This window comes from Rhizopus delemar, genomic scaffold, assembly GCF_000149305.1.
Source record: "Rhizopus delemar RA 99-880 supercont3.17 genomic scaffold, whole genome shotgun sequence".
In the NCBI taxonomy this organism is placed as follows: Eukaryota; Fungi; Mucoromycota; class Mucoromycetes; order Mucorales; family Rhizopodaceae; genus Rhizopus; species Rhizopus delemar.
The window spans coordinates 487,552-511,085 of NW_027137843.1; the positions used below are offsets into that span (position 1 = coordinate 487,552).

The 23,534-nt window shown below is 36.9% G+C and overlaps 9 protein-coding genes across 9 annotated transcripts; 5 read left to right on the top strand and 4 right to left on the bottom strand.

The window, feature by feature from the left end:
• Positions 1-93: 93 nt before the first annotated feature.
• Positions 94-3,438, top strand: RO3G_15763 (uncharacterized protein; the record flags this gene model as incomplete). The annotated part of the gene is made up of 8 exons (XM_067670347.1): positions 94-316; positions 369-422; positions 483-699; positions 762-1,026; positions 1,094-1,288; positions 1,345-2,813; positions 2,862-2,989; positions 3,044-3,438. 8 exons carry the CDS (start codon positions 94-96, stop codon positions 3,436-3,438), a joined length of 2,946 nt encoding a protein of 981 aa, XP_067526448.1.
• Positions 3,439-3,512: 74 nt separating this feature from the next.
• On the bottom strand, positions 3,513-5,217 carry RO3G_15764 (uncharacterized protein; the record flags this gene model as incomplete). Its single annotated transcript, XM_067670348.1, has 4 exons — positions 3,513-3,605; positions 3,655-4,756; positions 4,823-4,997; positions 5,052-5,217. The coding sequence occupies 4 exons, from the start codon at positions 5,215-5,217 to the stop codon at positions 3,513-3,515; spliced, it is 1,536 nt and encodes a 511-aa protein (XP_067526449.1).
• Positions 5,218-6,755: 1,538 nt separating this feature from the next.
• On the top strand, positions 6,756-6,991 carry RO3G_15765 (uncharacterized protein; the record flags this gene model as incomplete). The annotated part of the gene is made up of 2 exons (XM_067670349.1): positions 6,756-6,854; positions 6,923-6,991. The coding sequence occupies 2 exons, from the start codon at positions 6,756-6,758 to the stop codon at positions 6,989-6,991; spliced, it is 168 nt and encodes a 55-aa protein (XP_067526450.1).
• Positions 6,992-11,136: 4,145 nt separating this feature from the next.
• On the top strand, positions 11,137-13,217 carry RO3G_15766 (uncharacterized protein; the record flags this gene model as incomplete). Its single annotated transcript, XM_067670350.1, has 2 exons — positions 11,137-11,875; positions 12,067-13,217. 2 exons carry the CDS (start codon positions 11,137-11,139, stop codon positions 13,215-13,217), a joined length of 1,890 nt encoding a protein of 629 aa, XP_067526451.1.
• Positions 13,218-13,545: 328 nt separating this feature from the next.
• Positions 13,546-14,776, bottom strand: RO3G_15767 (uncharacterized protein; the record flags this gene model as incomplete). Its single annotated transcript, XM_067670351.1, has 3 exons — positions 13,546-14,127; positions 14,181-14,455; positions 14,512-14,776. The coding sequence occupies 3 exons, from the start codon at positions 14,774-14,776 to the stop codon at positions 13,546-13,548; spliced, it is 1,122 nt and encodes a 373-aa protein (XP_067526452.1).
• Positions 14,777-15,134: 358 nt separating this feature from the next.
• RO3G_15768 (DNA mismatch repair protein MutS) lies at positions 15,135-17,905 on the bottom strand (the record flags this gene model as incomplete). Its single annotated transcript, XM_067670352.1, has 3 exons — positions 15,135-15,223; positions 15,279-17,601; positions 17,654-17,905. 3 exons carry the CDS (start codon positions 17,903-17,905, stop codon positions 15,135-15,137), a joined length of 2,664 nt encoding a protein of 887 aa, XP_067526453.1.
• A 1,572-nt stretch (positions 17,906-19,477) lies between these two features.
• Positions 19,478-20,677, top strand: RO3G_15769 (uncharacterized protein; the record flags this gene model as incomplete). The annotated part of the gene is made up of 3 exons (XM_067670353.1): positions 19,478-19,944; positions 20,000-20,139; positions 20,190-20,677. The coding sequence occupies 3 exons, from the start codon at positions 19,478-19,480 to the stop codon at positions 20,675-20,677; spliced, it is 1,095 nt and encodes a 364-aa protein (XP_067526454.1).
• Positions 20,678-21,557: 880 nt separating this feature from the next.
• RO3G_15770 (uncharacterized protein) lies at positions 21,558-22,043 on the top strand (the record flags this gene model as incomplete). The annotated part of the gene is made up of 1 exon (XM_067670354.1): positions 21,558-22,043. One exon carries the CDS (start codon positions 21,558-21,560, stop codon positions 22,041-22,043), a length of 486 nt encoding a protein of 161 aa, XP_067526455.1.
• A 626-nt stretch (positions 22,044-22,669) lies between these two features.
• On the bottom strand, positions 22,670-23,229 carry RO3G_15771 (uncharacterized protein; the record flags this gene model as incomplete). Its single annotated transcript, XM_067670355.1, has 2 exons — positions 22,670-22,699; positions 22,792-23,229. 2 exons carry the CDS (start codon positions 23,227-23,229, stop codon positions 22,670-22,672), a joined length of 468 nt encoding a protein of 155 aa, XP_067526456.1.
• Between the last annotated feature and the right edge of the window lie 305 nt (positions 23,230-23,534).

Below are 23,534 nucleotides of genomic sequence, written 5' to 3' on the forward strand. Positions count from 1 at the left end.
ATTATTTTTTATAAAATGCGCGAATAATTTTTCCACATAGTGTACATAAAAAATAAATTTGTTTTTTCTTTTAATTATTAATACAAGGATTCAATGTTTAGGATCACCTCTTGTGGTCTGTATTTATTGCTTTTAAGTATTGCTTATTTAGGCATACCGGTACTAGCCCTTTATGAATCACAGGCTGGTACATTTGACTGGCATCATACTTGGATTGGACATCCTCGGGAAGCTTTTGATGTTGATGATAAGCATGTCGTAGTTTACACGGACAGAAATGTATTCGCGTCTATTAGTAAAGAAACGGGTGCTATCGGTAAATAAGACAATGTCCGTTGTACTTGATTCATACTCATTTACTCTTACAGAATGGAGACAAGTACTTGAAAACAATTTGGCTAGCTTAAAAACTTCTGACGCAGGTGCGTTTCATATCAAGCAGCAAAAAGAAGGGAACAATAGAGACTGATTGGTTTCAATAGGTATTTTAACCATGACCGACAAGCCTGACCATGTTCAGTTTTGGAACAAGACGAATGGCCAATTGATTTGGGATTTCCTCTTGCCACAAGATAAATCAGTTGGAAATGAAACACCTGTTTTATGGGATAACGGAGAAAGTGCAGTATTATTAAAAAATGATGAAGTATTGAAGCTATCAGAAAAAGGCGAGGTGGCATGGAAGTGGACAAAGCCAGAGTAAGAGCATAGGATGTGGTTGATGTCCTATATTTTTTTTTCTTACTTGATTTTTGTAACAGGAAAGAAGGCAAGAAACTAAAGATGATTGAAAGAGAAGGACATGTTTATGTAGTTGTAGAACCTGAGGAGGAGGCTAAGTCGCCCTACTTTTTTATAAACATTATTGACAGAACCACAGGAGAAACCGAAAAGACACTTCAAATTCACTGTCAATCTGGTTTCAGTCATATTACCTATGTTGGAGATTATATATTCTGGATTGAAGAAAACCTATTAAAATGGACACCTCTTCAGGTCAAAGATATCCAAAGCGTTGTAATTCAGGTTAGTAGACAAATACAGACATGGCATGAGATACACACATCCTGAAGTGCTTTATTTTAAACAACAGGACCTTATGAATCCCACTTCTATTGCCGACGAGTTTATTTCTTCTCAAATCAGCCTTTTAGGCAAACACAACTCGATTTTTGTCACTGTAGAATATGATGATGAAGAGCATGAAACGCGACGCGTGGCATCTGCTTTAATAAATATTGAGAAAGATGGAAAATCGCTGCTTTTCAAAAAATTCTTTAGTGGCCAGGTATGTATTCAGCTTCTTCTTTTGTACCAAAACTAAACTCTGTCGTATCTCTTTAGCCCGATTTTGGTGCAGTAGACTTTACTGAAACATCAACTGTACGTGTCTACAGAGCAGGACAATCAGAACTAGTCCTTTACCTTTCTCCGGAAGGCAAAGAGATCAAAATTGAACATGATTTTGAACTGTCGGGAGACATTGATTATGTTAAAATCATTGGGTCCAATCCTTTTCGACTTTTGGTGGTTACCAAAGGCTCCTCTGTATTTTGCTATAACGAGAATTACATCTTGTGGTCTCGTGAGGAATCTTTGGCTAGCATTACCGCATCCGAATTTCTAGAGCTTCCTGAACAAAAAATGTGGACTCAGATGGCTGACGAGCTTGATGAGACGGTCGATCAACAAGCTGCTGAGAACCCATTGAGCCGCTATGTTCGTCGTTTGAAGAGCCATGTTCAAGATCTCGGTCAATTACCTGGATGGTTTGTATCTCATTTTGCGGGCATGTATGGTTCTACAATTCAGCCCGACAATCTTCTCATCTCTGCATCAGAAGCACAATCTTGCTGGCTAAATTTAACCGATCCCGAAGCACTGTATCGCGATAATTTTGGTTTACGCAAACTCTTGATCTCTGTCACAAAGAGCGGCAAAATCATCGCTCAAGATACATCCCAGAGAGGCAAAATTGTCTGGAGTCGATATGCTCCCTCTTACTCATTCAAGGAAATCCATGTTGTTCGCTCTGCCACTGTCAAACTTCCTCCTATTGTGGTGGCCATCGGATCCGTGTCTGACCCAGTAGAAGGGGAAGCCACTGGCTTTATCCGCTTGAATGCCTTGACAGGAGACAACTATGTTTCTTCCATCCCTGAAGCTGAAGACTTCTTTGAGCCGGTAGTCACGACTACAATCAGCGTAGACAAGGTCATGCGATTGCCCATTGAAGAACCAGAGGAACGAACTCATCTGTTGGCTATTTATGAAGCTGGTACCGGACGTGTTTATATTTACCCAGATACAACTGCTGCTCGAGAAAGATTCACGGCCGAATTTCTTCCCACTTTTTACTTTTCTGCCAAAACTAACAAGGGCGTACAAGGATTCAAGGTTGTGGAAGGATACCGAGGCAGTCTTAAGGTTCTGCCCGTTTGGAATTTCATTTTACCCAAAGGAGAAGAGATATTGACCTCTAGTAAACCTCAACCAAATGAAAAAGTTGCTTCATTAGGCAGAGCGCTTGGTAATCGAAATGTACTTTACAAGTATCTTAACCCTCATCTGTTTTCTTTGGTGACAAAGAAAGGATCTACATTAAAAGTGCGTGTGATGGACTCTGTAAAAGGTTCAGTTTTGTATGAAACGACCCATGATGATGTAGACACGGACACAAACCAGGTGCACGTTATTCAAGCTGAAAATTGGTTTGTTTATCACTTTTGGAGTAATGATAGCAGGGCTAAAGGCTATCAAACAGCTGTTTTGGAACTCTTTGAAGGCAAGCATGAAAATGAGCGCGTTGAAAGGTAAAATAGATGGATTGGTTTTGTGCTTATATTGATCTCTATCGATAGCTCTAATTTCTCATCGTTTGATAACGTCCAACCTCATGTTCAATCCGCGGTTTTTGCTTTCCCTTATCCTGTCAATAGTATGGGTGTAACTACAACGAAAAACGGAATTTCTACTAAAGCTGTTCTTTGTAAGTTTTCATATGCTTGAGAGCTATGTCTAACATCAATATCTGCGTGTTTAGTTGGATTGCCTAGTCATCAAATTGTGAGTGTCAACAAGAGATTATTGGATCCTCGACGCCCTAGGGATAAGCCAACGAAGGAGGAAATGGAAGAGATGCTTATACCTTATGCACCTATTCCTGATGAAAGGCGTTTGTTCTTGACTTATGATCTGGACGTTGCTGGCATACAATCTATTATTACTAGTCCTTCTTTGTTGGAATCAACTTCACTTGTATTTGCTTATGGACTGGATACTTTCTATACGCGATCATCACCCAGCAGACAGTTTGATGTTCTTTCCGAAGACTTTTCAAAGATCCAATTGTTACTTACTATGATTGGTTTAGGGGTTGCTATTTTAGTATCTGGACCGATGGTACGTAGAAAGCGCGTGAATGCTTTATGGAAATAAAAAAAAAAAAGGGATTTACAGCAAATTTGTTTTTGAGGAAGTTTTATTTTGTTTCGCCCTTTAAAAAATTGGATTTAAAGCTTAGCGCTTTTAGGATAGGCTTTCATAGCTTGACGGATACCAAGGTCAGCCATGATTTCTTCACTGCCACCCAAAATAGCACCATACTATTGAAAATATGTGAGTGACTTACTTTTATAGTAATCTATCACTTACTTTATAAGTTCTTTGGAATGCTTCAATATTTCGACCCATGCCAGTCTTTGTGATACCACGACCACCAAAGATTTGGCAAGCCTCATCAGAAACATGATGAGCCATACGAGTAGCTTGATATTTCAAGAGAGCAATAGGGCCAGCTAATTTAATAGACTGTTCCTCATAAGACATGTTGCACATTTGGTAAGTGATATTCTCAAGCCAATTCTCAACTGCTTCCAGCTGAGCAACCATACCAGCCAGCTTGTTACGAATCACAGGTTGGTCAATCAATCGTTTTCCAAACACCTTACGTTGAACGGCCCACTTGAAACAATCTTCAACGATAAGACGAGCGGCGCCGACGACGGCACCGCAAATGTACCAACGTTCATGATTAAAGTTATACATGATGACCTGGAAGCCTTTGCCTTCTTTACCGAGAATATTTTCAGCAGGCACCTTGACGTTCTCAAAGGTGATGTAAGACGTACCAGCACAGGCCCCATAGGAAGTCTTGATTTGTTTTGTTTCGATCGTGTCATCACGTTCAACAAAGAACATGGTAATGCCCTTTTCGGTGGCAGCAGCCACCGTAAAGTAATCAGAAAAGCAGCCGTTGGTGATCCACTTTTTGACGCCATTGATTATAAAGTGTTTACCATCTGGAGTGCGCTTTGCTGTGGCACGAATGCGAGCCACGTCTGAACCGGCATAGGGCTCTGTGATAGCCAGACAGATACGCTTCTTGCCCAGCAGGACCTCAGGGACCACTCTCGCTTTCAATTCCGGGCTACCGAAATTAAAGATGGGAGGGAGTCCGATACTGTAGCCTGAAGAGATACTGTCGGCAAAACTGGGAGTGCCCAAACGGGCCGTCTCCTGGTGAGCAATCAATTCATGGAAATAATCAAACTTTTCAGGCTCGATGCCACCTGGTAACTTGAGACCTTTTAACCAAGGACCAGGACCGATCTGAGAAGCCAAGACACCTTCTTCACCCAACCTTTGATAGAGTTCTTTTGTGGGGTAAGAACCCATGTCTTCTGAAGTCACTGCCTCTGGCTTGATTTCGTCATAAATAGCACGAACGGCCTTACGAAACTTTGTGTGACTCTCGCTGCATATTATAGTTTAGTAAGCATAAATGAAAAATGATTTTTTTTTTTTTTTTTTTTTTTTTTACTTGAAATAAGCGCTCTTAAAGCCCATCCAATAACTTGGTTCACCATAAGGTACGGTAGACAAATCACCAAAAGCAGGAAGAGCAGCTTGAGACACTTCACCCTCAAGTGTGCCGATCTTGAGACGAGGCGCGTATTTGACCAAAACTTCTTGTTTGTGAAGACCGTAAAAGTCATCTATTATTTTGCTAAGCTTCAAAAAAGATGGAAATAGATTTAGGCTCTATCTACCTGTCACATCCTTTCCACCAAGTTCAAGTAAGATCTGAGTTCCACCTGGGTGTAACTGAGCAAAGGTAGTGACATTGTACACAGCACCATCAATGATAATCCAACAATCATTTTCAGTATTGTGCTTGGCTACTTCGTCCCTCGTAAACACCTTTAATTCGGGCATTCTTAATGTAAGTGAATGAAAAATAAAAGAAAAGGAAAAAAAAAAAAGAAAAACGGTGGGAATCACTTTTCAAAGGTTCTTTTTAAGCTCACTCACACACACACACACACGCACACACGTGAAAATCAAGACAAAAAAAAAAAAAAAAAAATAGTCCTTTTTCTTGTCCACAAACACTGATTTTCCACCGCCTTTACTTGTCAGTTTTGAATGTACTTTGAAAAATGTCAGGCTTTTTTGCTATTCATCATTTTGCTTTTTAACTGAAATGGTGAGGAAATGCATCAGAAAGATCTGCTCATAATCAACTGGCATTACATTTTTTTTTCACTGGCAATCTTGAACATGCCAACGAAGCTTTTTGTGTGTGTGTTTTTCAGCTAGAAAAAACTTTGATTTTTGATAAACAGAATCACTTTACAAATTCATCAAAGGACTTTAAGAGATTTCAAATAAAGCAAAATAATAATAATAATAATAAAAATCAATTGAAGTAAATACAAGTCTAATGCAATAATAGTTGCAATTCAATTCATGTTTGTTTTTTAGACGAAACGGTCTTGAAGAGACAGTATGAAGATGGAGGGACGATTGTTTGATGTAAAAGGTGCTGTAAACCAAAGTGAGATTGCATTTGAATAAAAATCACATGAAGCTCCTATTCCAACAGTTCAATGGTGTACAGTACAACCTGATCATCCTATTGCTTACTGTCTTGCACTCATTCAATCAGTGTGTGTGTGATACAAAAATCCTAAAGATATTGAAATATTTACTAGCAGAAGGAGGGATTGATTGAATCAAGAGATGATTCATTCGTATTTGAAAATGTTTAGCAAGAAATAATAGATGAAAGAGTAGATTTGTAATAAAAAAGACTTTTTCTTTTTATAAAGTGAATGAAGAGTAAAAAGGTGATTGTTTATTGAATGTGAACTCTTTTATAAGAATGAAACAATAAGCATCACAATCCTCTCTTTCTATTCTTTTACTTTTTATGAATCAATTCACAAAGACTTGTATTGAAGTTACAACGAATGAAATTGAATTTGACGTGTTCTTCAGTACCCGAATCTCTCTTCCTCCTCCCCCCCCCCACACACACACAGCGAGTTTGTTTTAATTTATGCTTACGATGAATGTGATATATGAATTATGTACAATGATTTATAGGTTACTCAATCTCCTTTCTTGTCTAGTCGGTGATATGAATTCTAAGCCCAAGGAGGATTTGTGGGATATACAGACGATGATGGGCATGAGCGTCCTTTAAGGATGAAGAGATTGTTTGGGCTTTTGAAGATTTATATTTCTTTTTATGAAATTGCTGTATTCAGCTGGATGGCAATAGACAACCCAGATTGATTTCGATCAAGCAAAGAGATTTGGGGGAGAGGGGGCAGAGAAGAAGGAAGGTATGGGTTGGATATTGAGTTGATATTGGTTGTAAAGAACGTACTTGATTCAATGATGAAAAGATGATCTACAAGACAAAGATTACTGTACAGATTCATAGGGCTTTGATTTATAAAATAAGCATGTTGACGAGTAAAAGGAGTGTCAATGAATATAATTCAGAAAGGAATCAATCGAGCTTTCATTCTTTAACTGTAAACTATGGATTGAATTTAGAAAAAGTAAAGTTTTATTATCTTTCAAGTTGAAATCGAATAGACAGTGTGTGTTTATAAATTAAAAATTATAGCTTTGGATCCAATTCACATACAAAGATGAACCCTATTTAATCATCTCTTCTATTTGCCGAGAGATTTGATCATCTACCACCTATTTTGATTCAATTAAGAAAGACGATTGTATGTCATGTGATGTACACACGTTGTTTATAATCTTTTTATTAAATCTTTTATTGGTTCATGAATCAAATAAAGTGATTTAAATAGAAAGAGTGGGATGATATTATTCAATAAATGATATTAACTCTTGCATCATTTTACTATAAAAACGATTTTATTGTTTTCAATTTGCTTTCTTTTTCACAGCCAATCACGTTCATCATCCAAACACTTTCAAAGATCAAACTGAGTTTTATATTCCAACACGTGGCAAGAATTTTCTTTTGGTTCATGCTCCATTCTTGTTTACTTTTTACAGTACTTTCTTAATTTGGTTTCAAGCGATTCAATACAAGCAAGCAATAATCAGTTTGGACAAATTAGAGGTTTAAATGATTGAAAAGAGTGGTTCGTATCGGTGATTAAAATTAATGAGTACTTCTCTGTCTCTCTCTCTCTCTTGCTTTTGTTGTATTTAGAGATCTTATTGACTGTTCTATTGACCATTTGCTTTGATATTCTTTGATAAGTTTGAGATACAAAAAAAAGGGAGAGATCAAATAATGATGTGTTCATAAAGCTAAAATAAAAATGATATGTTAGCAAGCATTAAGAAACTGTTTGTTTTGATTCTTATTATTCCTTATGAATTTGTCAAATAGCTGTATTCTTTTGTTATGCGTCCTTTCTTTTGCTGTCTCACAAATATCTAGGCTAACAAAAGATGCTTATAAAATATTGTGATACCCCTTTGGGTCTTATTTCTTTAGTGCCAAGAAGAAGAAGAAGAAAATAAAACAACAAACGAGATTGTTGACAAGTTTTTTTCTTTGTCTTTCAAGATTGATTTTATACACTCTGGACTACAATGATAACTTGAAAGCAAGGAACAAAAAGGTATCCAAATGATCATCTTCTGAACTTGGACTCTATTCATACACGATTGAATGTCAAACAAATATATAAATATACTTGGTATTCTAGATGAAAAGAAGCATGAATCCTGGCATTGTTCGTCTATCTTTAAACAACCCTTTTTATTCATAATCAAGACACTATAGGATGATCATAAAACCACATTTTTAAGGATTTACTTTTTGAAATTCAAATAAAGGCCTTTTTTTTTATTTACTTTAACAACAATGTAAAGAACATGAGCTTCACTAAACTTCACAAGCGAATCAGGATCGTGTCCTTTGATTCAATTCATCTCAAGTTCATGTCTTCTTTCATCCAATTCAACCACTGCACCTGAATTATACTTTAAACTCAATCAGCCACTGGTCACCTTGAACAAGCAGACAAACATGTGACGCTTATCTGATGAATGCCCAATAAACAAACAAAACAAGCAATACTCATAAAACAAGTGTTCATTATTACTTGTACTTGACCTGATGATCTTTTTGAATTCTTTTTACTTGGAGGAGTTTATAATTTACTAAACACACTAATCATAGCCTATCCCTCATTCTATCTCTTTTGTTTATAAACACATCCTACAGTAATTGAAAGAGATTGAAAGAGATCTTCTTTTATTTGAAACCGAAAGATATCTTGCAATCTTTTTATGAGAAAAATAGTATTTCTTTTTGTGTAATCTTCTTAAAATGATGATCTCTTGTTTAAAAAATATTCTAATTAGTTTTAGTAAACAGTTAGCTTCATTCGATAATTATAGAAATGGGCTGTTGAATAAGTATGGGTAGTAGCTCTTTTATTAATTGAACAAGTGTAGAATCACGTCACTACTCCTAAACCGTCAGCAGACATCTTTGGATCCTCACACGAGCTATTCAATAAACCTGGGCCCACGAAATGTCTAATAAAGAAGATATCGAGTTATTCATGTGTTTGTGCACTCCAAAAGGCTTATTCAACTCATTTCAATAGCCCATGTCAACCTGTTGATCTTTACGATGAATTGCTTATACTCTCACACTTTCTAAACTCATATCAACCCATTTTGAAACTCACGACTTGGTCGTCTTCTAAAGACCTAAAGCTTTTTTTTTTTTTAGTTGCAGAGAGACCTACTTGACGCGAAACAAAAGTCAAACTTTGTGATACCATATTGCGTATGAGACTGAGCCATAGGCTACACTATTAGTCAGGATAATCGTTTTGTGTAGACCAATGGTTGAGATGTTATAGAATAGGAATGATACCTTAAAGATGGACTGCTCAGTGATTCCAAGGTCATTGTTCTCCTCTTTTAGTGATCAATCACAACAGCAAACAGTATTCATTCTTTTATTAAATGGGGCCAAAGCTCCTTTTTCTCTCTCTTTCTGTACAACTCGATGAGTTGTTTTAATAAATTAATACATTTTAGATGAACTCCAACATTTGCTATGTTTGTTGCAGTGATTGTCATCATACATATTTTTAGCCAAGTGTTATCTTTATTGCATTTTTTATTTTATTAATAAATAATTAGATGAATGCAGCTATTAAATGATTTAAAAAAAATAATTCCGATGACGACAAGTACGTTGTCAGCCAAAGCTTGTCTCTTTTGATTGCCATGCGACTGGTAGCATATTATTTTCGAGTGAAACACAAGCGGAGTTTATTGCGTTATTAAAAAAATTAACTGCTTTAAAAATAGCCCTGGGCGGAACCGATGACGGTCCTTTGGGATGACTCCTTTGGTCCTTCAGTTCAACCTGGAGACTCTACATCAGGTGACTTTAAATCAAAGACCGCAACCCTAAGCGTACCCCTCTTGTGCAGAAAGTTTTCATTTGATCATTTACCATCGATTGAGAAGAGGATGTGCGTGATGAAAATGTACGATTGGTTTAAAAAAGACATTCTTTGTTCATTACAAAATATACAGCGTATTACAAGAAAAAAAAATCGAGTGATTCATAAAGAGAACTATAGATAACATCATCCATTGAAGTTTTACCCCTCTTTTTTTTTTTTTTAAGAAAAAAAAAATAAGCCTTTCGGAAGTAATCCAAATTATCGGTTCGTATCCAAGGATAGACAGACACCAAGTGAAACCAAAAACAAGTCATTATGCTACATTCAAAGAGAGCAAACGATTGGCTCTTGTTAAACACGCATCACACCTAACAAAACTTTTTTTTTTTCTTTCGCATCATTCCACTCTAAAGACACAATTAAGAATTTAATTTCTGCTGAGCTTATTTCTATTGTTATCCTTATTCTTGCCTTCATAAATTACGTCTCCAACAAAGACAGAGAATATCACGCTGAATGTAACAATGCTTATTTGACAGGTTAATAATATCACTTTGTGTGATACAGAATAAACAAAAATAGAATAGACTTGGGAAATGAATTAAACCATCTGTTAAATCTACATTTAAAGCAAAATTTAAAAGACAACACATGGCAACCGTTTTCTCTTGATTGGTGCATCCTTTTTTTCTTTTTCATTGTTCATAAACTCCTCTTGTATTATGAAAGAAGGGAAAGGGACTTTGAGAATTAACTTTTTTGGTAGTGCATGTGTATTGTGAAAATTTTTAATCTATTTTTTCAATGACGTATTTGAATATCGTTATGCATTTCATACGCTCTTCTTCAAGAAGTATTTTAAATGTCGTTGTTCATCATTTGTGCCCTCCCCCCTTTTTTTCCACAAGAACGACGGGAGTTTAGTTGCAAAAGAAGGGGAGCACTGTCTTTGTTGAAGGGGAGAAATGCTTCGTTTATAATTTGACGTCACTCAAGTTTTACACATGGCAAAAAAAAAAAAAAAAAAAAAGATCTGTCGCTATTAAACTTTTATAAATTATAATAAAGGAGAGGGAAAGGCAGAAAATAATAAATGACAAAAAAAGGGTCTAGAAGCCCTTTTTTTTTTAGCAAAAAAGGAAGTCAATACGGTTTACCATGACAACCTACGATCGTGGGGAACCCTCACTTTATTTAGAATGCCATGACAACTTAAAAATATGATGAGCACCTCCTGATTTCCTTCTTAGTACATTCTATTATAAAATCCCCCCTTACTTTCCTTATTTGAAATACCATATAAAAAAATATAAATACATCTAATCATCACCTTTCTCGGTCCTTTTCTTCTTCTTTTTTAACACTTGCACTTTCGCGTTTCTATTTACTTTTCTATTTTCTCTCTTCCACTTCTATGGCAAACAACTATTCAGCCCAAACATCATTACCAGAAGAATCATTCGACCAACACCATTCTTTGGTTCCAGCAAATCGACTTCAGCCTCCAACAAAAGAAAATACAGAAGAAAGATTATCACAGATTGATGAGTTGAAATATTTCTTGGGTACAGCCACCAATGACTGGGACTCCCACTGTAAAGTAAGAGCTTTCCCTTTACCCACGGGTGAAAGTATCTCTTGTGTCTTTTGGAACGATCTTTTCCATGTGACCGGCACTGACATTGTTCGAACCCTCCTTTACCGTTTTCACCTTTTCGGTCGTCCAGTCACCAACCTCAAAAAATTTGAAGAAGGCATCTTTTCCGATTTGCGTAACCTCAAGCCTGGGATGGACGCCTCCTTGGAAGAACCAAAATCAGAGTTTTTAGAAATGTTATACAAGAACAATTGCATCAGAACTCAAAAAAAGCAAAAAGTATTCTATTGGTTTTCAGTACCTCATGATCGTTTATTCTTGGATGCCTTAGAACGAGACCTGAAGAGAGAAAAGATTGGATTGGAAACTACGAGTGTCGCTGTTGCCGAACCAGCCACCAGCCTCACACTGGACACAGCCCAAGAAATGTTTGATCAATTAAGAAAATCAATGTCGCTATCTGCAGTGGCTGCTGCTCAAGTCTTGGATGAATCTGTCATTGCAAGCACAAATACTTCACCTCAAATCCATCATACCTTACTTAATACTTCAACAGGTAATTAATCTTTTTTTATTGTATATTTATTTGGGAGAGGGGAGGAGGGGGGAATGGGTTATATGTCTCGGTAAGAATATATACCCAAAAAAAAAAAAAAAAAAAAAAAATAGAAATAAAGTAACTTTTTTTTAATAATTTCTTTTCTTTTTCATTTCTGCTATTTTACTTTTCTGTGTGTGACGCATTAGATGATCTGCCCGAATTATCTTCACATGACTTTGAAAATGACTGGTCCAGCTGGAATGAAGCATTTGAATCAAAGCACCAATCGCTTTCTTCTTCTATTCCAATTGAACAGGAGCAGGTGACGAGCCATTCGGCTGCCACATCCCCCACAAGACCACTGTCACCCGTCTTAGCATCGGTTCATCTTCCGTTTGATTCCTTTGATCACGATCAGAAGCAAAGAATCTTTGGCGCCTTTTCTCTGTTCGAAGGTTCTCCGACTTACAAACAAAGGCAAAGAAAACGCACTTCTTCTTTACATCAGCATCACAATCAACTCGAGTTGGCTGCTATCAACGCTGGCTTGGCGGTTGACCCTCATATGTTTAGTGATGATAGTAATCCTGAAAGAACCTTTGTCTGCCCTCTTTCTCGCTGTGGCCGAGTGTTCAAGAGACTGGAGCATCTGAAAAGGCATTTTAGGACGCATACGATGGAACGACCTTATGCTTGTAACATGTGTGGCAAATCATTCTCCAGAACCGATAACCTCACTCAACACAAAAAGACCCATACCCGTTCAAGGTCTTCTTCGCTCGTCTCTCGATCCAAAGAGAACAAGGAAAAGAACGTACCGTGCTCAGATGAAAAGCCTCGGAGTGAGACAAACACGACGACGACCAGTCGACTTCGTCGCAGTCATCTCAAACGAAATGCCTCTTCGTGTTCCAAGATTGACACTTACTTTTATAATGCGATCGTCAACAGCACCAGTGCTTGTAACAGTCCGACCATCAGTCCCCAAGTGTTATCATCCAAAGTCAATGATGAGGTCTTTGATATGTCTGGCCTGGGTGTGGTCGATACACCCCCGATAAGTTCTGCGACCAGTGATGACATGGTCTTGACTTCTGAGTATTATCCGCCTCCTTCTCTTTTGTGGAATCCAAGTAGTAGTGAAAGTAGTCTGAATGGTCCGTACCCTTTAACAGCCTCTTCCTCTACTTCTTCTGTACTAAATGAATCTATTCCTTATTCATTCTATGATGATCCTTTCAACAGCAGTGAACAGCAACCTGCCTCTTGGTATTCAAGTGCTGCGTCTTCGCCTACTCTATGCCCTTCTATGTATGATCAACCTTCCTTGTCAGAAATCTATCCGTATCACATCTAAATGTTCTCCTTGGATCATTCTATGAACACTTTCCTTTTTTGTATGTATATGTCTGATGTATACATATGCTGTCTATTCATTATTAGGTGTAAGCAACCCTATACATATTCTCTACATATCTTATACATAGTCCTTCTTTTTTATATATTTTATTGTATGTTATATATTATTATTTTCTCCCCCCCTCTTCTTTACATATGAACTACTTTTTATGCAAATAAATACTATTATTCTTATTCAAAACTTTTTTATTTAGTTCTAATGTACATGTAGAATTTGAAGGGGAGTAATTAAATCGTGTGGAATGAGGAGGTATCAAAATTAATTTTTAGGGCTTCTTGGCAACAAAGAAATACATGGGAGTAAACAAGTTATCTCTTGCACCCGTAACCAAAGCATCTGCAGCCGTTTCTAAAACTCTCTGTGTTTCCACTGTGCCCTTTGGTGCCAAACCGACCTTTTCCAGTAGACGAACGAGATTGGTTGTAGTAAAACGACCAGCCTTGGTCATGGCAAATGTAGTGATCACATCTTTGAGTGTTTGACATTTGCGAATGTCACCTTCAAGAGGATAATACCAGTGAATAGCATCCCCCATGTTGGCAAGGTCATGATTCATCTCCACATTAAATCCAACATGTTCAAGGGCTGCAATACATTCTTGAGCGGTACGCATCTTGGGAATACCGTTACCAATTTCAATTTCATGTGCAATCTGTCTGTGCTCAGGGTTGTTTTCGTCAAAGTTATCAGTCATCACCCATTCATAACAACCAAAGCTTCCTCCAGGTTTCAGTACACGAAAGATTTCACCATAGATACCTTCAAACGTAGGCGCATGACATGTAGCTTCAATCGCATAAACAGCATCAAACGTATTGTCTTCAAAAGGCATTTCCATAAAGTTACCCTATCCTCACTTCAGTTTCCTGTCTCTTTCTTTTTCCCCTATTGAATCATTACCTTTATGAATTCAGTTTGATCTTGCAATAGTTCTTTAGCGGCATAATGTTTGGCTCTTTCTACTTGATAAGCATTGTTATTTAAACCAGTGACATGAGCACCAGTAAAATGAGCGATTTCACGTGCAGGACCACCTACACCACAACCCACGTCAAGCACACGCATGTCCTTTTTGATACCAAGATGAGCAGCCAAATAGTGTTCATGACGAGCAATGGCCCTTCCAAATTCCTCACCAACATAAAAACGACAAAAGTGGAAACTTGAGCCCCAACCTATCATCCCAAAGCATGAGTAAGCTGATCCATGCCACCTTTTTTTGTCTATTTACCATATTCATAAAAGTCAGTCGCTAAATTATAATAGGAATTCACAAGGGTCGTATAGTCTCCCTTTCTCGTCTCTTCATCCTCCTTTGTCTCATTCGCCACTTTTTCCTTCCAAAGGTTCAGATAAGCATCTGTCGTGGCATGGTGGACCTCTGCATTCTTTGAACGTAGATTGGAAATAAGACCGGATTTGATCTTGTCACCGTGAAGGGCACGAGCGTATGCATAGTCCTCAGCATGATTAGTAGAAACAGTGGATACAGTCATTTTTTTTTTTGAGAAATTAAAAAAAAGATAAGGTTGAATCACGATCTCGCTTGACTTTCTTTTAAATAGCCAGTCAGCTTGCGCTGTATGCTTCCCCGTTTGCTGTATCTCCTTCCGTTCGTCACTCTCCGCTCATGGTTGCACAACTAGGGTCGCTCATTTCCATTTTTGTAACAATTGAAACCGCCTGCAGACAAAGGCAAGACGAAGCGTTGTGAGACAGTGATGGATGCATAGTTTGAAATGAATCGTTTAAAAGATGCTTTATAGTATTTTGTATATTAAAAATGGAAAGAAGGGGGGGGGTATAATTATTCAACCACGGATTGAATACCATGCGAATAGAAAGGAATGGGATTTAAAAAATAATTTTGCCAGCAAGTTTTTGATTGTCTTGAACTTGATTCCACATTGTTTTAGCTTTGTCGATGACAGAAATGGGTAAGCCTGTGTTTCATTCATAAGAATCAATCTACATCTTTCTTCTCATTCTTTTTATTACCTGCTAATTGAGCTACTTTCAGACCGTGTGATTGACGGCAGACCCCAGGTTGTACTTTATGTACAAAGCGAAAATACCCAGATTGATTTTCTTCTATGCTTGTTCTATAACATTTAATATTTTTATGGTCTTGAATGGCATCGGCCAACTCATGATAATGGGTTGCGTATAATGCTCGACATTGAATGGTATTATGCAAATGATCCAAGATACCAAAGGCGAGTGAAAAGCCTTCAGCAGTGGATGTGCCCCTTCCTACTTCATCCATAATCACCGTAGATTTTTCAGTAGCCAGTTTCAAAATCGTAGCCACTTCGCTCATCTCAACCATAAAAGTAGACTGATTCTGTGCCAGATTGTCTGCTGCACCCACTCGACTAAAGATCCGATCCGTTATACCAACCCAAGCACGGTCCGCGGGTACGAAGGATCCCATGTGTGCCATAAGGACAATGATGGCATACTGTCGTAAAAAGGTACTCTTGCCACCCATGTTGGGCCCAGTCAAGAGCCAGATGCGTTGATCGCGATCAAGGACACAATCATTACTTACAAACAGCTTTCCTTTTTTAGCCAAATTGGCTTCTACCACGGGATGTCTACCGCCGATGATCATGGTTCGATTGGTACGTGTGATTCGGGGCCGCACATATTGGCGTTCTCGAGCAAGATGAGCAAAGGAGGACAAGACGTCGAGTTGGGCTAGTTTTCGACAGCTGTGCAAGATGGACGTGCTGTGGTCCAACAGTCGATCGACAACTTGATCAAACACGTCACTTTCAATCTCCATAATTTGAGATTGAACGGTGCTCAAACGTAGGGACAGGCTTGACCACTCCTCCACTTGATATCGGCTTTTACTCTTTGTGTTACTCACCAGTTGGGCATGTGGGAATCGTTTCAGTAAATTGTCCGATTGTCTCGTGTTGACCTCCACAATATGCTTAAAGTTTCCATCCGCAAGCAAAGAAGCCGAGTTGCCACACAGTTGACGGAGATCGTTTTGAAGATCTACCCGTTCTTTTTCCAATCGGCCCATCTCATGATGAAGCTGCAAAAGATCAGGATGAAACGCATGATTGACATAGCCATATTCCTTAATTTCTTTAGATTGGATCTTTTCATAATCAAATGCATCTTCAATGTATCTAGCAATCTCTGGATGTGAGTCCAAACTCGAAAGCAGCCTTAAAAGATTTTCTGAATCAGCATCTTTTAGTTTTTTATGAATACTCCTCATGGTATCAAGTGTAGACCATACTTCAAATACATCTGAATGTTGTCCCCTTTTCAAGGCAAGCCTTTGAAGAGCTCTCTGAGCGTCAGTACTTTGACGAAGTAGGCTGCGTACGTCTTCTAACATAAAGGGATCACACGCAAAATACTCTACAATATCAAGCCTCTCCTTGATCTCTTTTACACTTGTCAAAGGAGAAGATATCCACCGAGTAAGTAATCGTGAGCCTGCACTAGTCGATGTGCGGTCAAGAATATCCAATAAACTATCTGTTCTTTTCCCTTGCAAGGTCTTTACCAGTTCCAGTGAATCCATGGCTGCACTATCAATACATACCGTATCATGTATACTGAACTTGGTTGGCATTTGCCATTTGATCCTTTTATCGACATGAGTTTCATTCACATAAGCCATCAGAGCCATCGCTGCTCCCAATTCAAGATGTCCAAAATCAGGAGAATTCTCTGCAAATTTGTTAAACAGAGCCTGAAATGCTTTGAAACCAGCCGTTGCATTGTACTGCTGATCAGATTGATAACTTAGAGCAATACTTGAATTATTCAGCAAAAGCTTTGTAATCGGATCATACATGTCAACGTCAGAAAAGCCTTGCTGTAACACCTCGTCCAGTGGTTTTTTGGATTCAGGCAAAACAACCTCTCTTGGTCTGATCCTCGCAAGATCGTCTTTCAGTGCCTCTAATGTTGTTTCCTGCATAACAAACTCGCCTACAGAAATATCCACCCAAGCTAAACCGATTTTCTCTTGTTCGGAAGGAAAGATGGAAAGAAGGTAATTGTATTGATTTGATTCCAAGAATCGTTCTTCAATCACAGTGCCTGGTGTGATGATACGTGTGATACGGCGTTGAATACCAAGAGTCGACCGGTCGTCTCGAGACACTGCACCTGATTGTTCACAGAGAGCCACTCTGCATTGCAATCGATTCACAAGGATATCGAGATATCTGTCGAGGGATCGTAAGGGGAATCCGGCAAAATCGACAGTGATATTGGATGTGATCATCTTCTTTGTCAACTTTAAATCAAGCTGCGGTGCATACCGTGTTGCGTGAGACTCATACAACTAGCAAAGAGGGATGAATATTCTCCTTTTTCGGAAACAGTTGAGCTCTTACTTCATAAAAGTCGCCTACTTGAACTAGTAATACACAAAGTGGATATTTTTTGCTGTATTCTCGAACAGTGTCCAGCACAACCGAACCAGTTGATATTTCCTTTTTCTCAAGAGCTTTTGTTGAATTGATATTTGTCTGAATGACAAGATCGCTTAATCTCACTGTGGAAACTTTCTTTCTTGAAGGATATTGAACAGAAAAAGATCTTGAATTCAAGCATCTTAAATAAATCGGTTTGAGACGTCGAAGCATGTCGAGAAAAAAAGGGGAGGAAGAGAAGTTCAAAATTTTAGGCATACGTGACTCGCTACGATATCTAAAAATGGAATCATGATTGACAGCACCCTTTGTGATTTGAAGCATAGTTTAACAGTATCAACGTGTAGCCTATACAACTGGCTCATGCTCTTCTTTTTACTTCACTAAACACACTTATCAATACCCACTAATAACAGAAAATGGGACGGTGTAAATAAGTACAGCAACGAAGCCATGTTTAGGAAGAATGATGGTGATGTCTTTGTATAGAAATCTGATAAATACAACAGTATCTAGATGTACAAGCACTTGTTTTCAATGTTAACAACAAGAAGTTAAAAAGGTAAATGAGGATACTAGTAAAAAAGTATCCAAAGAAAGAGCCAGAAAGAATTATAATATGCTTTCTTCATGTTTAAAATGTGGCCTCAAGTAATCTCTTCTACTTGTGCGTTGATGAAGAGAGAGAAAAGCAGCAACAAAAAATAAAAATAAAAAAAAGGACAGGAGCGATGACAGATTTTATATGGTGGTTCTAATGGTGATGGTTAAATAGTCAATGAGATGCTTTCTTTTTTTTTTTTTGGTATACAGCAGTTATTTTCCTCCTATTGGCAATAAAGTATTCATGATATCACTTCTCCGTAATTTATTGAAATGTTCTCCGTCTCTACATTGATAGCATAACATGCGGATATGTGCCTGATTTCTATAAATGAAAGATAAACTTAAATATGTAAAAGTAAATTATATTGCAACTTCAAGCTGTGTAGATTAATATAATAAAAAAAAGTCTGCTTGGATTTTATGCAAATTGAATTAAAGCAATGTCCTGCCCATAATAACAAAAATACACGAAAGCTGCTATTAGCCAATGTTGTGTAACAAAATAGTATGCTAAACTTCCATAGAAAGTGGTTTAGAGTTAATAAAAAGAACTTGGTTTACATTTCTATTTATGAAGCTGTTTCTATTAAATATATAACAAGTACTGCATAATCCTTATGCAAATATCAATGTAGGGAAAAGAAATAGTACCTTTATTATACACTTTAAACGTATTTATAAATGCTATACCGAAAAATGTAAAGATGCCTTACTCCAACACATTAGAAAAAAAGATAAACAAAGAGGATTAATTATAATAATTATTTACAACATGAAACAATTTACCCATTTTCCTTCATATTATGGCTAGATAACTTCTTAGCTAATAGAAAGAATGGTTGATTTCATGAAGATCAAAGCACTATTTCTTTTTTTTAAAAAAAGGCAAGGTTATTTAAGGTTGTAATTAAACCGTAGACTGTGATTTGAAAGATTAAATGTTGGTATTATCAATACTCATAAGGCATCTATTTGAATAGAAATGCAAAACACACTAATATAATAGCTTAGCATCAATTAACTACAATGTGATACATGAATAAGCTGAGCCACCTAAAATGCAGACTATTTTCCTTTGTTAAAGGTTTAAACACTGCGGATCTAGAATCTACTCTGTGGGCTTTTGCCTAGAGTAAGGAAACACTTTCTTTCTTTCTTTTTTTCCCTCTTTCCTTAAAAATGAAAATCGGAGCAAGACTGATACCTTATATATTTGCAATATGTGGTTTCGTGTTGGTACTTGTGTCATTTAAAACGTTTCAGTCAGTCTATAACGTAGAACATTCAAACGACATTACTTCTGCTCAGAACAATAACAAGGATGAACCAATGAGAGCCTGTTTTGTTGTTTTAGTACGTAACAGCGAGTTGAATGGAATAGTGTCCTCAATCAGACAATTAGAAAGCACATTCAATAACAAATTTAACTATCCTTATGTGTTTTTGAATGATGATGACTTCACTCCCGAGTTTATCGAGACTACAAGTGCTTTGACAAACGCCAAAACAAAATACGGAAAAGTAGATGGCCACATGTGGGGATACCCTTCTTTTATAAACACAACGCATGCTGCTGAATGCCGGGCAGAATTGGCTAAACAAGGTATACCTTATGCAGACAGCGAGTCATATAGGCATATGTGCAGGTAATGGAAACACTTGACTAGAAAGAGAGAAAGAGATATTTATTTAATTGACTAGATTCCAAAGTGGCTTCTTTTTCAGACATCCTATGTTGGATGAATACGATTATTATTGGCGTATTGAGCCTGATGTTGATTATTACTGCGATATTGACTATGACGTATTTAAATTTATGAGAGACAATAATAAGAAATATGGTAAAACTAAACAAAGACAAAATCAAAGCCCAATCTAACAAGATTTAAAGGATTCACTATTGCATTTAGAGAGTTCATTCAAACAGTGCCTACTTTATGGCAAACTGTAATGAATTTCAGGAGAGACTATCCTGAGGTTTCTTCTGGATGGCCATCAAAGGAGAACTCTCTTGTTAAATTCATCACTGACTCCAATGAACAGGATTATAACGGGTGCCATTTCTGGACAAATTTTGAAATTGCCTCACTAGATTTATGGAGATCCAATGATTATCTCAAATTATTCAACTACTTGGATCAAGCCGGTGGTTTCTTTTATGAGCGTTGGGGTGATGCCCCTGTTCATTCAATTGCTGCTTCCCTAATGCTTACAAAAGACGAAATTCACTACTTTAATGACATTGGCTATAGACACACAGCCTATACTCACTGTCCAGCTGAGCCAAAATATCGTGACAAGTGCAGTTGTGATCCTGAAAAGAGCATGGAAAAGGACCCGATATCCTGCTTCCCTCAATATTTAGCCGCTTTGAAATAATGAATAAAAAAAAAACTGAATCAACATCTTGTACTTTTGCAATCGTTCTATTTATAGTAAAGTTAAAAAGCTATACAGTGAACACATTATGTTATTCTGTGGCAGTATTATGCAAAATTTCAACTGTCGTTAACATCCTTATGACATAAAGTAATCTTATTAATGATAAAGAAATATCATTATATCATACATGTCTTTTTTTTTTCTCATAAATGCCGTGCATTTGTTTAATAAAGGCAGACCTAAACTATTTTTTCTTTTTCACTACTTCCTTTCCTTAATAGCTTAAGCTTTCACAATTACAAGAATGAAAATGTTTGTAAGTCACTCAACTTGATCACTTTATCTTTCCTTGTTATCGTTAATTTTTATTTTTAATTAGTTTATTGATTCTATCACAAATATATTTAATATTATAGAGCCTTAACCATTGCTTTTGATAACCCAAGGAAGGAAAAACTATCTATGAAAAGTATTTTTTTTAATTAATCAAGCTTCAACCGTTATGATTTATAGTCACAGTACATCATTTATTTAAGAAGCATCTTTATAAAATGGATGCTTCTTTTGCTTTTTTATTTCATTGTTAAAACAAAATGGATAAAAGATTTGGATGTCCTATTTGCTTCAGCAGCTTAAAGTCTGATATGGATTCAACTATTGTTGCAACTCCATGCGGCCATATTTATCATGATAGCTGGTTTGAAAGAAAATTAGTATAAAGAAAATACAAACATAATATACAAATTATTTTATATGCAGTCTTACTTCATGGTTATCCTATTCTCCTATCTGCCCAATTTGCAAGCTTAAAACATGCAGCACTGACTTGAAAAAGATTTTCTTGTCTGAACTAAACCATAATGATAATCTCTCTTTTATGGAAGGAACTCCACAGAAAATTGAGGCACTAAAGGAACAGTTGCAGGCGTTAAAGAAACAATTTGCCAAGTTTGAAGACGATGTTAAGCCTACAGTATCAGACTTGGAATACATGAAGGGCGTCTTGGAAAACAAGCTGGACTTTTTCGAAGTTCTCAAAGACAGAAATGAAAGTTTAGAGCGAAACCTGTCCAAGGAGATAAGTATGCTAGAAGGAAGCTTTTCAAAGAGACGAATCGGGATCAATCAGCCTCTTTCTACCAGTGAAATCAGTAAAGCGAGAATAGAGGCCCAATTTGAACTAGAAGGCGCATGTCGTAATTTTAATGGCCTTATTCGAGAGTGGAAGGATCATATATTTGATCAATTGACCGAGATTAGGTCTAAGCGTGAATTAGTCATTAAGATTGGTAATGAACCCAGAAAATATATCAAGGAAATGTATGAAAAATCCGCAAAACGACTCTATCAGTTGGATCTCTAGTCTTTTTTTTTTTTTTACTCTTTAATTGCTATACACATATATACAATTTCATTCTTTATGGATTGAATAAAATATTTTCAATGTGTTAATTTGCTCCTAATACATTATTTCTCGAGTAAGCAGAAAAGAAAAAGAAAAAGGAAAAAAGAATTATCTAAAGAATGTTGCAACTTTATCGTGCCGAGGTACCAACTGAATTTTGTAATGAGGAATAGCCCATGTAACGCCATGTATATCTTTGTGTGTATTCACATCAATTAAATCTTCAGAAATTCTTTCAATCTTGAAGCAAGCAAGTAACATAGAAATAGCCATAAACAATTTACGCTCAGCAAGATGAATACCAACGCACACACGACGGCCAGTGGAGAATCCTAGATGAGGACGATCTTCAATTACTTGAGAAAATTTATGATGGCGCAGTGATTCTTGCACGTATTCCAAGTGCCTCTCAGGTTGAAATTGGGAAGGGTTAGGGAAACGTAAAGGATTATTGTGTATGGCAAATAAATTCATCAAGATGACAGCATTCTTGGGAATATGCCAGCCTTTATAAACATCATCTTCACTGGTAGCATGTGGTATAGCTGTTGGAGCAGGAGGGCGTATACGTAATGTTTCAAGTATTATACACTGAACAAAAGGCAAATTAGGCTCTATTGATAAATGATATTATAAGCACATCCTTTTCTATTTCTTTTAATTTAATAGTACCATCGTAAGATTGAGGGAGTCTATCTAATCCTACCTCTTCTTTGATTTCATTGTAAGCTAGATCTTGAACTTCAGGATGATTTGCTAAATATGCTATGGTCCATTCTATCGTAGAAGCAGTCGTATCTGATCCAGCGCCAACAAAGAGAGCTATAAAGTATATAATCTGAAGATCATTTAACTCATTTTCTTTCATAATCTCCTTGACGAAGCAATCTTGTGTACTTTTTTGAGCTTTAAATCGATTTAATAAAGTTTCATAAAATTTCACTATATCATCACGCAGTTGAAAATATCTTGCTTTTTCAGCAGGCCATAATATTTGGAGGATTGGAAAAAATTCCCTGATTTGATCACCTGGGCTCAAGGCTTTAGAGGCTCTTTCGGTAAGATTAAATGCTTTGTGTAAAGTAGGATCTTCAGGTTCAAAGGAGCAGATGTCTCCAAATGCAATAGTTAAAATACTGGTCATTGTATAATGCTCAATGAAATAAGATATATCAATTCCTTTGTCTTTTTCATTCTTTTCTTCTGAAAGCTTGTAAATATAAGATAGGAGAGCTGTTCTACGCTCATTCAAAATTGGCTGATACAAGTCAATTTTGTTTTTGATTAATCCAGAGTGAGCTGTTAATACACACAGTAAGTAATGAGTTGATTTTGCAATTATCATTTTTTTTTTTTTTTTTTTTTTTTTTTTACCAATACGACGCAAGTGACGCCATCTAGGTCCATAAGTCATGAAAGCAAAGGATCCACCTTTGTCTATGTATGCTA